This window comes from Setaria italica, chromosome III (genome assembly GCF_000263155.2).
Source record: "Setaria italica strain Yugu1 chromosome III, Setaria_italica_v2.0, whole genome shotgun sequence".
NCBI classification, from domain to species: Eukaryota; Viridiplantae; Streptophyta; class Magnoliopsida; order Poales; family Poaceae; genus Setaria; species Setaria italica.
The window spans coordinates 48,618,962-48,640,365 of NC_028452.1; the positions used below are offsets into that span (position 1 = coordinate 48,618,962).

At 42.4% G+C, this 21,404-nt stretch overlaps 2 protein-coding genes across 2 annotated transcripts; both read right to left on the reverse strand.

The window, feature by feature from the left end:
* Positions 1–4,342: 4,342 nt before the first annotated feature.
* On the reverse strand, positions 4,343–5,195 carry LOC101778773 (auxin-responsive protein SAUR71). The gene has a single exon (XM_004963074.3). It carries the CDS (start codon positions 5,164–5,166, stop codon positions 4,756–4,758), a length of 411 nt encoding a protein of 136 aa, XP_004963131.1. The 5' UTR covers positions 5,167–5,195; the 3' UTR covers positions 4,343–4,755.
* A 9,442-nt stretch (positions 5,196–14,637) lies between these two features.
* Positions 14,638–20,609, reverse strand: LOC101779180 (serine/threonine-protein kinase tricorner). The gene is made up of 13 exons (XM_004963075.3): positions 20,371–20,609; positions 18,521–18,695; positions 18,290–18,373; positions 17,972–18,213; positions 17,661–17,898; positions 16,959–17,038; positions 16,796–16,880; positions 16,536–16,667; positions 16,336–16,449; positions 15,993–16,040; positions 15,537–15,621; positions 15,360–15,416; positions 14,638–15,276 (listed from the first exon to the last, which is right to left on the reverse strand). The coding sequence occupies exons 1-13, from the start codon at positions 20,607–20,609 to the stop codon at positions 15,137–15,139; spliced, it is 1,719 nt and encodes a 572-aa protein (XP_004963132.1). The 3' UTR covers positions 14,638–15,136.
* Between the last annotated feature and the right edge of the window lie 795 nt (positions 20,610–21,404).

Genomic DNA, 21,404 nt, shown 5'->3' on the forward strand with positions numbered 1-21,404 from the left:
CTAAGAGTGCCTCTATAGGCGGGACATTTAATTTTTTACCATGTTCACTTAACCCCTCACGCGTTCACTCCTCTCACATAGTGGCAAATCTGGTGCCACTCACCCCCCTAATAGTGGCAAAAAATTAGATACAGACAGGACCAGAAGCACCGTGCAACCAGAGGGCGATATCTGCACTGCAGCACGTCAGCACACATAGCCAGTGGAAGATCAACATCATCGAAAACCTTGGCATTCCGAGATTTCCAAATGTTACAACAATAAAGCAGTAATGACGGTAACTCCAGAGGCCATGGACATCCTACAAAGGCAGGGTTTCCGTAGCACGTAAGGCGGTCCACTGGTGCAGACAGCAGGGTTTCCGGCGGTCCACTGGTGCAGACAGCAGGGTTTCCGTATAATGCTAGACCAACAGGTTTGCATAAATACTTTAGCAATTGCACCAATGCTTGGTCCTAAACAGGTCGAATCTAACCAAAATTAGGCATGATCTTCCATCGCCAAATATTCAATCTGCTCCAGCACACAATTGTCTTTCCAACTGCCTACGTGCTTATCTCTACCTAACATTGTAATATCATATTTGTAATATCATCCGATGGTGTCGCGCTCTACGGCGCGCGATAGATTTTTCCTTCTGGTTTGGTTGGGGAGATCAGGGAAATCCGTCTAGATGGGCTGAAAACATCGGCTGCCCACAGCTCACCTCTGTTCACTCGAACAAGTCACAGGTGACGGGCACTGATAGGAAGCCGAATCCAATCTGCCGCCTTCCTCTATTTTATTGAAATGTGTATTTTTTTACTAAAAAAATTAGCCTAAATCATCACCAAATAAAAAATTAGCCGAAATCATCACCAATTAAAGTTCATCGTAGACGTAAATGGAACTGAGTTAAGCTGTAATAAATTGAACCTAGTTTGATGAACAATCTATTTATAATGGTCATTGGACTTTTATTACTTAGTGGATTCAGATTATACCAAAAGAGCCGGAACTGATAAAACAGATGGCATCGGGAATAAAATATCAAAAATTAGAATTTATAAAAGGGATAGTTGATAATAGAAAATAATGGTCTTTGAAAAAACTTTACTGACATCCTAATAAAAGTCGTGTTGCAAAGTTCTTTCAATTTGATATCTATTTTCTAGCAATTGGCAATATATCAGGTCCAGCAGCGGAACCAATGAAAGAGGCAAGTGAGCCATCAATTCATGAGCCTTAACCTCGTATGTCTACAAGAAAATAACCGAGCCATTTCCCACGTATAAGCCTTGTAACCTAGGTCTGCAGGTGCAGCATGACAAAAAGATAATACATGATCTGATTCAATCCAAGTGACAGATATGGGTCTTGAATATAATTAGTTTTTTTTTTGTCCATGAACCACTATGAAAATGTGATTTTGTCAACCCCTCACTATGAATCGGGTAGCGTGGGCGGCCGTGACCTCCAGCTGCCCAGCAGCGCCTGCTGCATGAGGGCCAGAGGGCTATGGCAACGCCTGCTGCTGGAGCACGGGGATGGGAGGCAGCCGATGCTGCCGGACTGCCGGAGGGCTCGTCGAGCAGAGGCCAACGGGCAAGTGCGGTTGCTGTTGGAGAGGGCAGCCGCATGCTAGCTTCTGAGCGAGGCCACGGGCAGGTGCACGTGCACATCGAGCAGAGGCCTTTTTTTCAGCGGAGCTTCACTCGGAGCGTTTGGTTCCTGGAGCTGGTCCGTGTCACACCGTGTCACATCGAATATTCGGAGATTAATTAGAAGGACTAAATATGAGTTAATTATAAAACTAATTGCACATATGGCGGCTAAACGGCGAGACAAATCTATTAAGTCTAATTAATCTATCATTAGCAAATGTTTAATGTAGCAGCCCATTGTCAAATCATGGACTAATTAGGCTTAATAGATTCATCTCGTCATTTAGCCTCCATCTGTGTAATGAATTTTGTAATAGTCTACATTTCATATTTCTAATTAGTATTTAAACATTCGATGTGACAGGTGCTAAAAATAAGTTGCTGGAACCAAACGCCCCCAAGTTTCCTTGTGCAACGAGCAGAGGATGAGATGGGAAAAGACAGCGAGGGGTTGATGGGTGGGACCCACACCAAGGTCACTTTGGTCATTTTATCGGGCGCTCTCTCTTCCTAGGCTGGAGACATGTTTTTTTAATGACAACGGTGTGCTGTGCACAAATACAAGTCTTGAGGGTGTCCAAGAGCCTAAATTGATGAGTCAGAGGTGCTCCACGCAAAACAACACTTTCATAGTATCCGGTGGACAAAAAAACCCAATATAATATTATTCTGAAATCTTGATGTCGCCTAAAATGTGGAAAAAAAAAGAAAATCCTGTTATTAAACTGCCCAGTTCCTTAATGTACTGATTTTTATACTTTGGCCAAGATTGACCAAGGAAAAAAACACACAAAATCTAGTCTTCCTGTAAGATTGACAACAGAAGCAAATGCATTCCAAGAACCTCAAAAACATTACCTTTCTCCAAGGACCTGCCTTTGATGAAGTTTGCATTGGAAGTGCATAAAGGTAAGTAATCAACAGCAACCGGAGACCAGGCTGCAAGGGGTCACGACCGCGTAGGGGACGCCGTACAAGACGTGCTAAGCCCACAACCGGCCCAGGAAGCAAGACAAGAAAGTCTCCTCAGTGTAGGGTAGACCACGTCAAGACACAACCCTCGACCTTGAGGTCAGGGCCCTCCTTTTTCTCGAGCATTGTCGCCCAGTTCCTAACCTATATAAAGGGAACTGGGTCTCCTTTTTCTCTCTCTACACTTCACACTTTCTAGCGTTCCCATTCACACTGCATGAACGCTTGCTTGCAAGCACCCTGTTGTAAGTCCTGAGCACACAATCCAGGGAACAAGACTCTTGCCAAAATTGGGCGTAGGGACATTCCCGAACCAGTATAATTCTTTGTGTCTTGTGTGCTAGCCATCGGGAGTAAGGAGAGCGCGGAGTACACTTAGTCGGTGGTACAAAACACCTACACTTTTACATGAAGCGATGACGAAAGTGTAAGCAGGGTACTATGTGTATGCGTGCCCATCCTTCGGAAGGGTTGGACGGTGCGGCTTTGGAGGAGGACGTGTTACAAGTGGTATCATAGCCGACCCTCACGGTTGCGCGTACGGATTAGTGTGCGAGCATATAGCGTGTGTGGACTCTGGATGGAACACACCGCATGGTATATGGCTCCGGCATTGGACGTACGGTCGTGCGCTAAGAGAGAATGTTCCTGAACATTTGCCCAAGCATGGGTGAGTTGGACCGACGAGGACGTTGGGTTCTTTGGGGAGTGTACGTGACACCCGACCCAATTTATTTGGTCTAGTAGTAGCCCATGAGCGTAGGTGCGCATGTTTAGTACCACCTTGCTAGTTGAGTAAGGGTGAAGCCAACTTATAAATCTTTATCCCCCAGCCGTAGTATATTTAGATTAATCATCTTACATAAAACGAGGATGAAAATGTAAGCAACATGCTATGCGTACTGTGCCCGTCCGTTTGAAGGGCTCGGCGGTGCGCAGTCATCAGCAATTCAGCACGCACCAAATTCTCACTGAAAACCCCTTGGGTGTCCGTCCTGTTGTTGCCACTGGCCGGCCAGTACAGTAGTGGACACGATGTCACTGACCCTGAAGAAGTTCCGTTCAAGTCTCATGTCCCAACCAACTGCCCAACCATCTCCACCAGAAAATTACCTTTTTTTTTTGCGATTGAGAATTACTTAACTTGTACGCTGCTGACAGAAGCAAAGCACAGCAACAATCTTTTAATTTTCCTTATCTTCATCGATCGCCAAGCTAAGGCAACAAGCATTGTATGCGACAGGGGAACCAACGCAAGGTCCAATTAGCTAGACTGGCTGGACGTGTGTCTGAATTAAATCACGTCTGTTAATGTGACAGGGACTCTGCAACTGAGCGCGTTGCGTTGGGATGTGCTTGGTAGCTGCGCATTAGGCGGCATGTCTTTCTTGGGTATATCTGACTGCCTGCCTGCCCAACGCATTACCTGCTGCAAGCTACATCCATCTAGCTAGCTGTGTACCAACATCAATTAGCTTTTCATTTTCTTTTAACCCTTTTCAATTCCTCTAGTTGCTGATGATATCGCTGAACTGCTCAGGATGCTTTGTTTCGAATTCGCAAAAATTCACTTTTAAAACTCAAGTATGTATGAGTTGTAGGATGTAATCAGCAACCAGTCAGGGTCAGCTACCTGCTGACTATACAAGCTGTATATCTGGCTAGGCTAGCAGATTCAACAAGAAGATTGATCCCACAACAAATGAATTGCAAGAAATGACAAGACAAAACATGAATTTTCAGTACATTTTAATTAGCAGGAAAAAAAAGGAATCAACAGACACACCTTCATCAGTGTCGTGAAGAGTTGCAATTTCTAGCATCTACATCGTCATGCAAACAGAGAGTTAAGCCAACATGACGATGCTCATGACTACCTCTCGCATATATCAGTAGATTGACCGATACAAAGAAAACACGATGCATAGCTAGGCAACTGCATCAAATCAATGGAATGGCTGATCTCATCTCTCTATATACCAAGTTGTTCTTCCAAGCCATGGCGCCGAAGGAAACCTTGGGTGATCTCCGGCGCAAGAGAACAGATCGAGTAGTAAATATTAAGAAGACGACGACGCAAACCAACCGTGTGGCTGCAGGTTAAAAGGACCTGCTGGTAGGCTGACGACCGACCCATCGATCAGCAGGCGTAGAGCTGTGCGAGCTCCCTCATGGCGGCGCCGTCGCCGCCGCGGAGGTCGTCGGCGGCGTTGTCCAGCATCCACAGCAGGTGGTCGAACAGCACCACCTCGCAGCTGACGACGACGGTCTCGTCGTCGTCGTCGTCCTTATTCCGCCGCCCCTCGTCGATGAGCGCGGCGATCAGCGGGTGGCTCAGGTGCTCCGCGCTGATCACGTACCGCCGCCGCGAGCTGCCCACGAACACCACCGCGCCGCCGCCGGCAGAGGCCGCCGGCTCCTCCTCGCCGCCGGCGGCGTCCCTGGTGGACATGGAGCGGAGGTTGCTGTAGGGCGCCGAGCTCGGCCGCAACGCCCCCACCCGCGACAGGCTCTTGCACCTGCGCAGCACCACGCTCCTGAACCTGTTCATCTCTGAACACGACACACACAGCTCTAATCACCAGCCTAACGCCGACACATACACAACAGCTTGTTGGTTATATACGTGGGGGTGGTGGCACGTCGTCGTTGTGGGCAAGTGAGGACGACGTCACTACCGGAACGTTGAAGTTTGCCGTGTCCACGGTACACAGCGAAGCTTAAAAAACACTCGGCAAAGTTTTTGCCAAGTGTTACAAAAGCAACGTGACGGCACAAAGATAGTCACGGCGCGTTTGTTGAGTGTCTAAACGGATGGGCACTCGGCAAATATGCCTTTTTTGCCGTGTACCAGCCCGGACACTGGGGAAACATGGCTTTGTTGCTGAGTATCGCAGCCCAGACACTCGGCAAAGACCGGTCATTTTAGGCCCAGAATGTACGGATTTTGGCCTCTTTGCTGCAGAGTGTCACAGCCCAAACACTCGGCAAAGATGGCCATTTTAGGCCCAAAATGTACATATTTTTGCCACGTGTTTTTTTTACTGAGTGTATTTTGCATGGCACTTGGCAAATAGCCCTTTTGCCGAGTGTAACACTCGGCAAAGCTGCCACATATAACCAGTTTATTTGATTTGGTCACAGCCGCGTACCACATTCAAATAAACATCACATCCATCACAGAGAGTTCACAATAGGTATCACAGGCAATTCATATAGATATATCGACAACACCACAGGAAGTAGCCTCTCGTCGCCGGCGACAGGTGACGCGTCGAGTAGTTTATCCTACATGTTTGCATGAATACAATGGCGTCATTTCCAAATCATTACATAATACTTCAATGAATTCTTTCTTCTCCAATCTAATGAATTTTCTTATGCTAATATGGAGATGTTGGAATGTTAGGAACGGTGTCCTGCAAGCTGGGGAGCAAATCTCAATTCCTGGGTCAGTGGTGTTCCTGACGCGATACATTGATGCTTTGTCCCAAGCCTAATAGAAACACCCTGTTGAGGATGAGCGAGGAAAGTAGAAGGTTGCGAAGATAAGTGAGATTCGTCCCACGGTCAGGAAAGATGAATGCTCCCAAAAAATAGTCTCCCCCACCAGAATTAATGTCGATGCGCTTTCATTAAGGAGACGGGACAGTGGCAGTTGGAGTTATTATTAGAGACCACCTGGGCAGGGCATTGCTTACAGCTTGGCGCTGGGCGTGACATTGTAGGGATGCAGAGGAGGCAGAAACACTTGCTTGCTTGGAAGGAATAAGACTAGCGGCAAAGTGGCTGGGCATGATATGGTATTGGAAGCGGACTGCTTAAGGGTGATTGAAATGCTCAAGTTGGGTGGAGTGAATAGGTTCTTGGTGGCGCCTGTCATCATGGATGCTCTGCATGAAAGCCAGCAGCTGCAAAGCTTGTACTTTGTCAAGGTTAAAAGAGAGAAAAACAAGATTGCGCACGAGTTAGCCCATCTAGCCCAGCGTGCAAACCAGTATTGTGTTTCCTTTTCTCATGTTCCTGAGTGTGTTTATATGCTTGTTCATTCGTAATGATACTCGTTAAGTAATAAAACTCTCCTCATTCGTGAAAAAAAAAGATGGCCACTTTGGCCAAAGTGCGAGACCAAGAGAGCAAAGATTCGGAGGAAGGACTGATCAAGCATAAGCATATCATCGAGCATCACGTCATCATCTTCTTTTCTATATGTTCGGTCCAAGTTTTTCCAATAACGTGATTATCAGCTAAATGCATGTAGATCAACACCTAGTTACATTCGATTTGTACAAGTGGAATGCATATTGCTCATTTTTCGTAAAGCTTTATTTTTTCTCTTGGTTGTACTTGTGGATATACTCCCTCCATCCTAAAAATAAATTATTTTAACTTTGTACTAAGATAAAAAAAATTGAAGTTTGACCAATTTTTATAGAAAAATATTAATATTTTTCATGACAATAAATATATATATTATGAAAATGAATTTCACAATGAATCTAGTAATGCATATTTGATATCATAAATATTAATATTTTTATATATTGGTTAAATTTAAAAGAAATAACTATAGATAAAATTAGAATGGTTTATTTTTTCAAGATGGAGGGAGTAAGCATAACCGTGTGCTGAAGTTATTAGTAACCCTAACCAAGCAAGGGACCATAATGACACCTAGAAAACACCGGTCAGAGACATGTTTTCATGAGGTCTCCTATATAACTTCCAAAAGTCATATAAGAAGTCTAAATTTAAAAGTCAATTAAAGTCCAATTAACATCCGCGTGCGGAAGATTATTTTTCTGTTCAATTTCACCGTTCTCACGCGCGCCGGCTTTTCCGTGTTTCCAAGCTCTTTTCACGACACACATTTTCAAATTCTATTCAACATTCTGTTTCAAATGGTGAAATGCATTTTTATATGCATTCAACATTTGCGGATATATGATTCAACATCTCATCCAAGCTACTTGGACATTTTAGAAAAACTAGTTCAACATTTTTATATAAAATGTTGAAATAGTGAATTTAAATTGTTGAAATTGTTTGTTCAGAAAATTTTGGTGTCCTGTAGGAGGCGGAGGTGGCGCAGGGCCGGCGGGTGAAGTACTGGGCCAACCGGGAAGGGAAGAGAGCCTGGCTGAGGCCCATGAGCGCGTCCACCAGGCCCCGATCGCCTCTCCGCGTCCGCCAGGCCCATGAACGACGCGTCGGGACTCCAGAGCCTTCCGGTTCCTTCGTCTCATTGCATAATCGCATCTCCGTCTCCGTCTCGCATCCCTCGGCTCTACCTCACCATCGCCTGAAATAGGAAACCCCACACGACGGCGACGCGATCCCCTCCGCTGCCTATTCGCCGTCACCAAGGAGAGTCTCCAACTCCAATCCATCCGTCTCCGCCGAATCGCCGAGTCCCCATCTGCAGGAAAGCCCGAAACCCTAACCTCGACGAGCGGAGGCAGAAGAAGAAAATGTGGGTCCCGAAATCAACTTGTTCTAGGGAACGTGGCAAGATTGCAAAGGATGAAGATGAAGATGGACAGTCTGACAAAAAACCTTGTTCTGCAGTTGAAGATGAATAGCATTCTGGCAAGATTGATGTCCATGCCATTCAAGAGCACAAATAAGAACAAGGGAGTGCAAGTGGACAAGCGCAGGCCCTCGACATGGATGATGAAACCATCCGAAAAATGATTTGCTGTTTCATCAAACGCCTGAACTATCAATCTCCTGAGTGTTGTGATTACGGTCCTGAATACGAGAAAGACCAGCTCATGGAGTTGTACGAGCAGCTAGCCTTGTACCGCATCAAAGCTTATGAGGTATCTTTAAATGTCACATGAATAGAAGACTTAGCAATTTACTCTTTGTTAGTTTCTAAACGTTGTTGTCTGGTACTGTCTACTCTAGTTTGCTGCATCTGCTTTGCATCCGTTTTTAATACTTTATGATTGTCTTCTGCAGTTAACAGTGGATAGGAAGCTGGCTGAACTTGATGATGTGAATCTGAAACTGCAGTACCCTCCATCCAAACTTTATGATAACAATTTTTTCAAGTATTATGAGGAAAGCCTTGAATGGTACTTCGATCTTGAGCGCTGCTGGAACGCTCAGTTTGATAACTACCAGCGGCTAGTGCTTCACGGTTTTGTAAGCATGAACACTTGACTCCTCCATGCCAATTAGCTTAATTCTCATTCTTGTTATCACTAAGTATACGTTGCTATACCCATCCGTGTTAAATGTTACTTTGATTGGTTTTGAAGTCTTTTGTATTCCTTAATAGCTTAATTCAAGAAAATGTTGGAAGAGTAAACTTAGCTAATTATCTGTTACAACCTTCTATAATATGCTGCAAACATTTAGTTTTGTTGAAGCTAATACTATATTTTTATTTTGAATTTGTTGTTCTGGGCATCAACAAGGTCTGCAACATGTGTGATTAACATTTTTGTTTTGTTGTAATTAATGTTCTCAAGCGTATTAAAAATACTAATGACAGTCTGACTATAACTTACTGGACCAGTGAAACAGCAGTAAATTTAGTGTTGAGTTTGTTGGGAGGATCCATCTGCCACTTGCCAACAATCATAATCAACTTGGCAGCCTTTGCTTTTATCGAAGGAAGAAAAAAAACTATTGTATTTTTGCAACTATCCTTTGGGGGATGGCCATGATACATACAACTTTTAGTTAAGAAAGCCAATAGGATAAGTTCCTTGCATTTCACTCCACACCACTTCGACTGTGGATGATTAATCGATAGCAGAAAGGTGTACTTGAAATTCTTATCTTACATAGGCACACTGCTCTTTTTTTATTACATCTCATGATCTGGTGAGGGAGCTGAGTTTAGCTGTCTTGGTTTTATGGCTATGACTGTTATCTTTTTATAATTATGGGCAATGCACTATCCTTTGGTACTTAAGACCCACACAATAGGATTTTCACATGATTGCATGGTTTTGTCATAGTATCAACAAATTCTAGCTTGCTGGTTCAAATCATATTAGGCTTCTTTCGGAAATCCACATTTTCAAGTTTGCATTCTGAGATAGTCAGCTAGCGCTTATATTTCCGCACTTGAAATATTCTTGTACATAGTAGATGTTAATATTCTTGTACATAGTAGATGTTACTTTGCTTTTAATAGACAACATATTCTTTGTGCAGCGTGGATATCTAGATTGGGATTTCTACCGCAGCATTAATAATACTTACGAACAAGACCTAGCTAGCATATGTACAGTACTTTGAAGAGGTAGCGAGACAGACCAAGGTATCATTGATTCGATTGAAGTGTAAACTACTGATCACATTATCTTTGGTCTAATAGTCTTCTTTTCATATGACAGTGGGTTGAAGATTATCTGGGAGACAGCACAATTCAGGTAAGCATTCCCAAAGAAAGCCTTTAGTGCTTAATAAACTGTTGTGCAATGTAAATTGATGTTGTAGTGACACATGGTGCATGGGAACTTTTTTGTTGTTCAGTGGGAAAGAATTAGAGGTGTGGCTTACATGCAAGCACTGGATATTGCAGCAGGCTTTCCCGATGTTTCCCCATTTTTAGTTTCCTACGGTTTCCCAGTAATGCCACCTTGCTTACTTGTTAATTTTGTTGTTGAGAAGTGTTGATATATTGGAATTTGACATTCTATCCTTTAATGCAGGAGTATATCTGTAGCATTTTGTCTGATTATTCTCGCAAGGGATTAGATGGTCTCTATTTTGAGATTTGGAAGCGGGTTGCTAAAGAAAAAGTTAGTACCTCAGTATGCACAACTAAGCAACCCACATTGCTCTCCATTTCTGTTGGTGTCTTGCTTTGCATTCTTATACATATGCATGCTTGCTAAAGGACATATTTTTTTACCTCAATTTCTTTCAGATGAGTTTCGAAGAAGCTTTGTTGGAAATACATAGCGAAGACATGTTTCCCTTGCGCAGTTCTGATATTAAACATGAGCTTGAAAACACTCCATGCAGATTCTGAATAAAATATTATGCAAGTTCCTTCTCTTATTACCATTTCCCTAATTCTTTTGTGTATATTTTTTTTCAATTAGTTCATCTAGATACCTATGTTGTCTGTTCCTTTTTCCAGTATGATGCCCATGTGGCTGGCATTGACAAAATGATAAGCTGGTCTGCATGGGATCCTTGCCCTACTGCTACTAGCAATAACTTCTCTCTTTTCAGGCTGCAGATGATAAAGTTCGTCAGTTGATATGAGAGACAATAGTAAGTTGATTGATTTCCATGGCAAGCAATTGTACTGTAGCTATAGAATTTTTACTAGTTGATTATGGCTTTTAATGCTGTCCGGAAATTGGCTTTATTTTGCTAAAGCTGAGGCTGAATTTTATCTTCAGGCTTCAACTTTAAATCCAAAGTTCTATTTGGATTATGCCAGGAAAAAGTTGGATATTGCAAGAGAGATTGATTTGATTCCCAAAGGTACGTAGACTTTCAACAGGCACGCACCTTTTAGGTCTAATAATAAATATGCAGTTTCTCAATTACTATTGTGATTTACTAGGAAGGAGAGGTTCTGAATCACTATCATAAGAGGAGGGGTCCCTCCACAGGGCTATGGAGACAATGGTGAAACAAAGGCGGTAATGTGGCTGTTAGAAAGAAATTGTGACTTTATTTAGTCTTATAGGTTTTGAGATTGTTTTTATATACTATAATAGTTTATATTGTGCTGAGATGTCTACTATCCAGCATATCCTTGGCAGCCGATATAATATAACCTACACTGAGATTGATGCATCAGCCAAGGCGTAGTACTTCAATCCTCAGTTTTAGAAAGTGTTTTCAGATCAACCATTTGTGACTCGATAACAGTTAAACATGTGTTTATGAGCTTATCAAATTTGATTTTAACCTTTGGGTCTTAAGTTGGACTATAAATTGTTGTAACATGTACTCCCTCCTTCTACAACAAATGTAAGGACTGTTTTAAGCCTGTTATACTCCTTCCACAATAAATATAATCACAGCCGGTGAACATGCTTGAATGCTTGATTAGCAGCCACGTGATGATTTGTTTCCTAATACCTATAATATTTTTTATTTATAGATAAAATTTAAGCCTCGGAATCTCTTATATTTACGGACGGTGTGAATAGCGTTGTTTATCTACAGTGGCTGTGGTTTGAATTTACTGTTACTTTCTTTTACAAAATGCCAATAGCTACGAAGTAGTACAGTAATAATTTAACAGATTTCCTATCTCTACCAACGCCATGTTAGAGTCACGCAATTTGTACTGTACAAGGCTATACTCGGGAATAAAAGGTACTGTACAAGGCTGTACAAGGCAATTTGTACGAAGTAGTTTTTTTATTTGTAGGGAGAAGAACGGAGATCGCTTGGCAATGCAAGGGAGACGATGACGAAACAAAACTTAAAATGGACAGCTAAAAAAGGTTATCGGTGCTAGTGATCATATTTGTAATATCATCCGATGAGATGTGCTACTATTTATCCAATGTATCTGGACTGCCGGTGTAAATTGACTAGTAAGGCTCTGGGGACATTGTAGTCACTGATCCAATTTTATTATCAGTGCTCCCTGAATGTCTCAGACTAGAAAACCTTCGTCAATGGACACACGAATCGTTGGGTTAGAGTTTCTTTTTTTAACGATCCAAGCAGGAAACGTACTGATTACATTGATAAAGAAGAAAGTGCAGATTGAGCAAACAACAATCCCGTTGGGTCAGAATTAGGATCCGAAACTTGAGCAGGCGACTACTCGAGCGGGAATGTTATATATCGCGCGCGTCGATGAACTATCTGTAGCTTCCATTCTTCCTCCTAGACACTTTTTAGTGGCCCAAGGGCGGCATGAGCATGAGTGACTTTTATGCAAGTCCAAAAGGAATTTTGGTCAGTGTGAGATTAGGTTGCAAGCTGCTTCAATTGCAGGGGGTTGGACCGAGTTAAGCCACGACTGGTCGCGCATTGGGCGAGTGTGTGACCCGTTTGCCTTACCTTTCCTAGCGCTGCACCAATTCAAGCACAACCTTAAAAAAAATATTGATATGCATGGAAGCGCAGCGCACGTGCATGCAGCCGGGCGGGGAGGTCCCTTTCTAATGACATCGCGATGATGTTAGCAAAAAATATTAGTTGTATTCTTTAATAAGCATTACTCTCTCATCAAGGATCCATTTTCAAATGTGTTTTCACCATCGTGTTTCTTGTGATGAGATCTACAAAACAAGACCAATGTTGAATATATTTTGAAGTTGTTTTATGTAACTGTCACTTATAATGTATGTATACTATCAACATATATATCAAATGTGTAGCAACTTATATATTAAACTTACATGAAGACTAATTGATAACTTATATAGAGACAAGTTAACAAATTATGCAAAGATCATGTATCAACTTATTTATAGACTATGTAACAACTTATATTACATGTCTAATGTCGTTGATCAAATTTATACCGAGACAAATGTAACCACTTAGGTAAAAGCTGTGTACACCACTTCCGCGCATCTAAAATAACAACTCAGGTAAAGACAATGTGGCAACTTATGCAGATACTTCAGGTAATGGCATTAGGTTCAAAATTATTTGCATAGCAACTTACATGAAGGTTTGAATATAAGTTGCTAGATATGATTAGTTAAACTAACCAACGTATGCAATACATGGTTAACGGTGGCAACAAGCTGAAGCCCAAACAGCCCAACAAAATATCTGTTGTACAAAAAAGCTAACCAGTCAGGCTAATCTACTATCTTGCTCGTGGCCCAACTAGCTAGCAGAATAGCCCGTAGCCCTGCAGGTGGTCAATAAACGATCCAGCGCTAGCTGCGAAGGTCAATAAACGCCAGCCCATATAAATGCGTGCTGTGCAGGCCAATAAAATACTGAACACGACATGGGCCGCATGGGGTCGCGTCTACAGCTTGAGTGCGACACCGCGCGCGATAGACTCTTCCTTTTGGTTTGGTTGGGGAGATCGGGGAACTCCATCTAGATGGGCTGAAAACACCGGCCGCCCACGGCCCACCTCTGTTCACTCAAACAAGTCACAGGTGACGGGCACTGACCGAATCCAATCTGCCGCTTTCCTCTATTTTATTGAAATGTGTATTTTTTTACTAAAAAAATTAGCCTAAATCCTCACCAAATAAAAAATTAGCCTAAATCATCACCAATTAAAGTTCATCGTAGACGTAAATGGAACTGAGTTAAGCTGTAATAAATTGAACCTAGTTTGATGAACAATCTATTTATAATGGTTATTCGACTTTTATTACTTAGTGGATTCAGATTATACCAAAAGAGCCGGAACTGATAAAACAGATGGCATTGGGAATAAAATATCAAAAATTAGAATTTATAAAAGGGATAGTTGATAATAGAAAATAATGGTCTTTGAAAAAACTTTACTGACATCCTAATAAAAGTCGTGTTGCAAAGTTCTTTCAATTTGATATCTATTTTCTAGCAATTGGCAATATATCAGGTCCAGCAGCGGAACCAATGAAAGAGGCAAGTGAGCCATCAATTCATGAGCCTTAACCTCGTATGTCTACAAGAAAATAATCGAGTCATGACAAAAAGATAATATATGATCTGATTTTGTCAATCCAAGTGACAGACGGGGTCTTGAATAGAATTGGGGTTTTTTTTTCCATGGGACACTATGAAAGTGTGATTTTGTCGACCCCTCTATGAATCGGGCAGCGTGGAAAAAAAAATACAAGATTTCAGGGTGTCCAAGAGCCTAAATCGACGAGTGAGATGCTCCACGCAAAACAACACTTTCACAGTGTCCGGTGGAAAAAAATCCAATAGAATATTATTCGATAGCAAATCTAACCAAGAGCCTACAAAATTGTGAAAAATAGATCACAGTTAATCTGGAAAATGAAAAAGAGTACCGACAGAATACATTTGAAGAGAGGAAAATAAGATCCATATTTGTTCAAAGCAAAAAACTAATATCACAAAAATGACATGCATATAAGACATTATAAGGAACTAGATCAAATATCATATTGTAACTCAGTATAAAACTTGCAATTCTTTTACATGGTAAGGGTATCATTTGGAGTACAACTTGCTTGATTCTCAAACTCAATTTCTTTACATTGTCGCAAATCTTACAACAATTATATCGAAATGCAGATTTCTGCGCAGGAAAACGGAACTGGCAGCACACCCCATGGCATGCTCCAATGAACGAATGAATCTCAGCAACACATAGAATCCAAGAATTTACAGGAGAGAACAAATACCTCCCTCTCTATGACAACCAATCTGCCAGATTGTTGGCAAAGAAACTTTTAAAAACCCATTAACAATGTACAGGATGGAGTGCTGCCATATTAGATGGCTGTTCAAGGGCAAACTTGATAGAGCTCTTCCTCTGAATAACCACTTGATTCTGCAGATTGCCATCCATCTGTGTGTGCAAGGTTAAGTCTTGATTTTCTCAGGCCCAGCTTACAGGTGACAGGTGCCAAAAAAACATGCACCTGCTACCTATGCCGTGCTTGGGAATCCTCAGAAGATATGCTGGAGTGAGGTGAGGGCTCGAGGCTCTCCGGCAACTCCAATTGTGTGGGTAATAGGTTCAAGAAACTGCCTTCAGAAGTCTGGTCTTCACTATCAGCAGTCTCTGCACAGATGCTCGTGAATGCAGTGTAAATGCTATGAAAAAAATTATCCACAAAAACTCATGAGAGCATTAAGGATAGTTACCAAATAATGATTTGATGGTTGGTCGCTTTGGCTTGTTGCTCTTTTTCTTTAGCTCAGCTGCAATGTGAGAAAGGAAAATAGTTCAAAAAAGATGTGTAATTCAAAGATACCACCCAAGCTTGGGAAATTATTAAACTAGGGAAAAGTGAATGAGCAAAGATAGGAACTATTTCCAACCAATTCCTGGAAGTTCAGGATCATTCACTATTTCAAAGTTCTTGTAGGTATATCCAACAAAGTTCACATCCTTGGAAGAAAGCATCTGCATAAAGGAACAAAATCAGTTACCATATCCAAAGATGATTTTAGGTGCAGTTGTGGTTCTCATGATACAAAAAGCATGAAAATAATTTCTTTAAAAATCTGCATTACAGATTTTGAAAGCAAAAGAGGTAATAGCGTAAGTGTGAAATCTTGATATCGCCTAAACGTGAAATCCTAAGACTGAAATCTTGATATCGCCTAAAATGTGGAAAAAAAAGAAAATCTTGTTTTTAAACTGCCCAGTTCCTTAATGTACTGATTTTTATACTTTGGCCAAGATTGACCGAGGAAAAAAAACACAAAAAATCTAGTCTTCCTGTAAGATTGAAAATAGAAGCAAATGCATTCCAAGAACCTTGAAAACATTACCTTTCTCCAAGGACCTGCCTTTGATGAAGTTTGCATTGGAGGTGCAGTCTGTAAAAATACCAAATGCATAAAGGTAAGTAATCAACAGCAACTGGAGACCAGACTGCAAGGGGTCAAGAACTAATATATTTTATACACCATCCTAGTTGCCACTTTTCACTGTCTTGCAGTACATTGTCTGCGCAATATCATTTAAGCAAACAGAATGTAGAGCACAATCTACAGCAAATATATGAGGCTCAACTAATAATATCTCAGAATAGAAGAAAATACGCAAGCTTCCAGGCCGTTAACACTACAGAGGAACAGTTGGAATTGTAGCATCATGAGAATAGAACCTCACCTCTTCAAATTTTTCAAAGTTCTGTGTGTCCAACTCATCATTAACCTCAGGAATGAAAGCTGCTTCCATCTGATACAGTTTCTCCCACTCAACACTTCCAAGCCATGGATGTGCCTGCATGAACACATTGTGCCATCCATTGTGAAATGTTCAAAATCAAAAGTATGTAGCACCGCGCGAATCATCTGAGTAATGCTGACCTTTATCTCATGTGCACCTTTTGTTCCAAGTCTCTGATCCACATTACACAATAACTTGCCAATGAGATCTTTAGCTTCTGGTGAAAGTCTGGCCTCTTCAGGGAATTTTAGATGACTTCTCCAATTCACTATCTGCAAAATTGCATTCACGAAGTGTCTAAGAAGAATTCAAAAGCAAAAGCACAGTTTTTCTTGCAAGGACATGACTTAGCATTATGCAACACTTCAATAATTGGCAAAGAAGCAGCACATAAGCTTACCTTCCTACATGTTGACATTGGATCTTCAGAATAAAATGGTGGATATCCCACAAGCATTTCATACATTATGGCACCAAGTGACCACCTATGAAAATTGAAAAGTTAACATAAGAAAAATGGAAACCATAGGGCATGCAATGCACAAGTTCAAATCAAAACTAACCAGTCACATTCCATCCCATATCCTTTCTTCAAAAGTACCTCAGGTGCAATGTAATCAGGTGTACCAACAGTAGAGTAAGCCTATAAATTGCACAAAACCATGTACATAAATACAGAGAGTCAAGTATACGAAACAGAACCAAGCATGAGTTTTAAGCAAATGACCACTCCAAGTCATTCCATCTGTAATTTACTGGGGAATACATTATTTTTTGAAAAGCTGGAATACATTTCATCTTAGGTGGAATTTAAATTTCTCCATGTATCTTAGGTGCAAACTGCAAAGTTCAAAGGCAAAGAATATCTCAAAATTTTCCACCTTTCCCTCATACAATCATGCTTCACGTATATAATAGTCAAGTATCCTAGATGTTGACTTCTTATAGCCTGATTAGTTCATTAGTGCTCTTTATAACTACTAGCCTACCCCAAAGACTTCATTGTTGTTGTACTAGTGCTCTTTATAGCTACATTGTGTAAGAAATGTCACGGCAAGGTCGTAGTCTGGAGCTTGCCTGCTATAAGCTATCCACACACATATACATAAGAAAGACCCTCCGTAGAACAATATTTGTGCTGGCAAGCAGACACAAGTTAATTTATTCTGTAGTAGAGTTGTGTATTAAAGTAGCAGCCAAAATTCGTATTGCTGCATCTACCATGAAATGACAGGAGTCAAATGCTTATATAGCTAAGCACCTACCAACATCCGTCTATTCTTCTGCCAATGCATTAGTTGTTCCTGTTGTGTCCGCCTGGGAGCAGTACAGTTACTTGATTGCTTATCACCATCTGATGATGGATTGGTGCTCTTTCCCACTGCATAGTCAAGGTCACTCAGGTTTGGGAAGCTACTGCTATCTAGAGGTTTACATAAGCCAAAATCTGAAAGCTTCAAGTGGCCACTTCGGTCTAGCAACAAATTGTCCGGCTTGATATCCCTGGAAAGGTACAACAACGATTGAATGACGAATTACGATTTCCTATATAGTGGTACTTCTTATTGAATATTACCTATGAATATAACTGTGTTTGTGAATGGATTCAATTGCTAGTATTGTCTCTGCGACATAGAACCTAGATTCATCCTCTGTCAGTGTGTCCTTGCGCATGAGTAAAGTCATCATGTCACCACCAGGAAGATACTCCATGATGAGGTACAGAAATTCATCATCTTGAAATGAGCAGTAAAGCTTAACAATATAAGCACTATCAACCTCTGCAAGGAGGTTTCTTTCAGCTCTCACATGCTCAACCTAAAAATAAAACATTATAAAAAGATAAGCTGGTGGATTATCCGGTATAGTTACTAGGGCTAGCATCACGGAGTACCTGGCCTCTTCGTAACATTTCAGACTTCTTTAGCTTTTTCATTGCATACACATTGGATGTAGCTTTTTCTCTACAAAGTCTCACCTGCAAAATACCAGTGTGGAGGTAAGCAGCTGGCAGACACAGAAAACATTATTGTGAGAAATTCCCTGCATGTAGTAACTCAGATCTCTCGAGGTATTGAGTAAACTGATGTTTATTACAAAAAGGGCAAGTCAAACTATTTGTTACCTCCCCAAATGCACCTCTCCCAATAATGGTTAGCAATTCAAAATCATCAACACCCATTTTATGCCTTCGTAGGCGCATGTATTCTGTCTCCTTTTTTTCTAAATCTTTCAGGATATTATTTTGCTCCTCTTCAGATACATCGGCATCTGCTAGCTTCCTCTCCAACATCCAACGCCTAAAATATGGGTTGACGTCAAAATGGGTAGTAGTAAACAAAACAGGAATTCAACAATACAAGCCATGCCAAAGTGTGATCCAGAAACAATATATAGCAGTTTAGTAAGGCCTACGCCAGTCTTAAAGAAGACAGGCGGTCAAGCATAAAATATGGAAAAAAGAGAACTGTGAACAGCCAAGAAGTTGCTGCTACAAAAATCCGGAGCCAAGACCCATTTGAAGATAGAACATCTAGATTTCATATCAAAGTACGGAAGGTGACGGCATGTTGTTTTTCACTACTTCCATGATTCAAATGAAGCTACATGTCTTAGCAGTGCCCATGCAAGCTAAAGGTCGTACTGAAAGGAATTTGAGATATCCTCAGCTATCAACTAGTTGCAATTTTATTTCCTTCTCCATGGGTAGATTTTATCCTCAATTTCTCATTATTGGCCATAAGTTGTATTTATCCCCCCCATTAATATTCATCATACCTTCTATCTTCTTTGGTTAATCTGTTTTTGCAGTCTAATGTAAGATCTAAAGTTTGTAAGCTTTTGCAAGCAGATGAAATATAATAGACCTACATAACGCAACCCCAGCTTTCCTAAAAGAGGATACAGACAACCTAATAATAGTAACACTTTGCAATCAATAGAAGCCTGAGTCCAACTCTAGGTTGTACCACTACACAACTAGATTGATTTGCCAGCACAGCACTTACAGTAATGTCTATGTGACAAAATGACACTTAAAATTTGCTGTCACTTTTCAAGAACATCTACTATTAGACAAAGCAATGGAATTATGCAATTTGGCGTTCCATAACACAAAACTGGAGCTGATGTTCCCATTTATCTCCTTGCATGTTCCAGAAATGGCAACAATCTACTTGATGATATGCACCTTCTACAATACCAAAATTAGGAACATTTCACTCGTAATCCCAAAAGCACCAGGGGTATTCATTATTCATGGCATATGCACTCAGTTGAAAACATCCCCACCATGCTGTAACGCGCCAAAACTCAATCCATGGACAATAACTGTTCTAGAATGCGCCTAGCTCCCCTAGGCTGGCACCTAAGCTGACGAAGGAGCTCCGTGCACCTGGTGCCTAGTGTATTTCAGAACATAGCAGACAAGCAGTCATGAACCTGAAAGAGGCTAGAGGTGTGTACCATTCACCTCTCCTCCAAAATGTGACCATGGGCGCAGCAATGTAGCCCAACATATCCTAAATTAGACATCTGCATCCTAAAATAAGCACATGCACTAGAAGCAAGAACAGTCAATAGTCAAAACTAGCTGGAAGCTTTCAGGGGCAATTATATCACAGTACATTTCCACAACAATGCAGCCAGCTTAAATCGATACTAGCACATGATCACAGAAAAAAAAATCTAATAGTTCAGCAATGCAAGCAAAATCGAGCAAATGATATTAGTACATCTCCGCAACAATGCAGCCAGCTTCCAGCTACCGGCGTACGATCAAAGGTGGGGAGAAAAATCTAAGAGCTCCACGATTTTCTACCAAAATCGAGCACAAATCCGCGCCCACTGATAGGAAGACTCCGCACCAACAGCACTCAAATCACCGAGCAGGGACACGCATTGCCATCTCCAAGCCGCGGAACCCACGAGCCGGGCGGGAAGGCGACTGGACTGGACTGGACTAAGTGGACTGACCTCTCCTTGCGCTCCTGGAGCGACTTCATCTGCGTCTTGTAGTGGTTCTCGATGTACTGCTTGGCCGCCGCCACCTTCTGCTTGGTGGCGCTGGACAGCGCCTCCTCCCCGGTTCCCGCCCCAGCCGCGGCGGACATCCTCGCGGACCCGCCGGTGGGCGACCCCGCCGGCTTGCCGCCCCGGTCCCGGTCCTTGTCCCGCGGCTGCAGCTTCTGGAGCCAGCTCCGTGCGGAATCCATGTGGCGGGCGGGCGGGCGGGGCGTCGTGTCGGCGGCGGGGCGGGATCGGATCAGCGCCGAGGGGGCGCCATTCGGCGGCGGGGCCGGCTGGTGAGTGGGTGCCGTGCGGGGGTCCCGCCGCGTCCCCCGCGGGATCTCCGGATCTGGTGGTTGCGCTAGGGTTCGGGCGCTCGGCGCGGGAGGCACGGGCACGAGCGCCGCGCGAGTTGCCCGGGATAAAATTTTGCGCTCGAGGCAAGTGGGGGTGGTGGCGGGGTGGCGGCTGCCTCCTGCCTGCCTGGCTGCTGCTGCTGCTGCTTCGATTCCGCTTCGATTCGCGGCTGCGGCTGCGGGAGGCAGCGGGGGGGCAGTGGCAGCGGCAGCGGCGGCGGCGGCGGCAGCAGCGCGGAGCACGCGGCGGCCACGTTGGCGGAGAGAGACGGGGCCGCCCAATTATTACGACGTGCCGTGCCGCTCTGTTTCGCATCGTCGCTATCGTAGCGTTGCGTTCAAAAGAAAGAGGGCGCGTGTGTTTTTCGTGCTTAGCCCCCTACGATTATACGATTATATTTGGAGTATGTTACAACTAAAAATAGTACTCCCTCCGTTTTTAAATACCGTTAACTTTTTTTATTTAATTGACTATTCATTTTTTTACAAATATTTTTAACGATGGACATAATGATACACATTTTACTTTAGTTAAATACTTAAAGTTGGAGTAAAAAGTTAACAACGTTATATATTTAAGAGCAGAGGGAGTATTTGAGATGCTACGATGGATTAGAAGTTTCACCGTGAATTTTTTTTTTCATG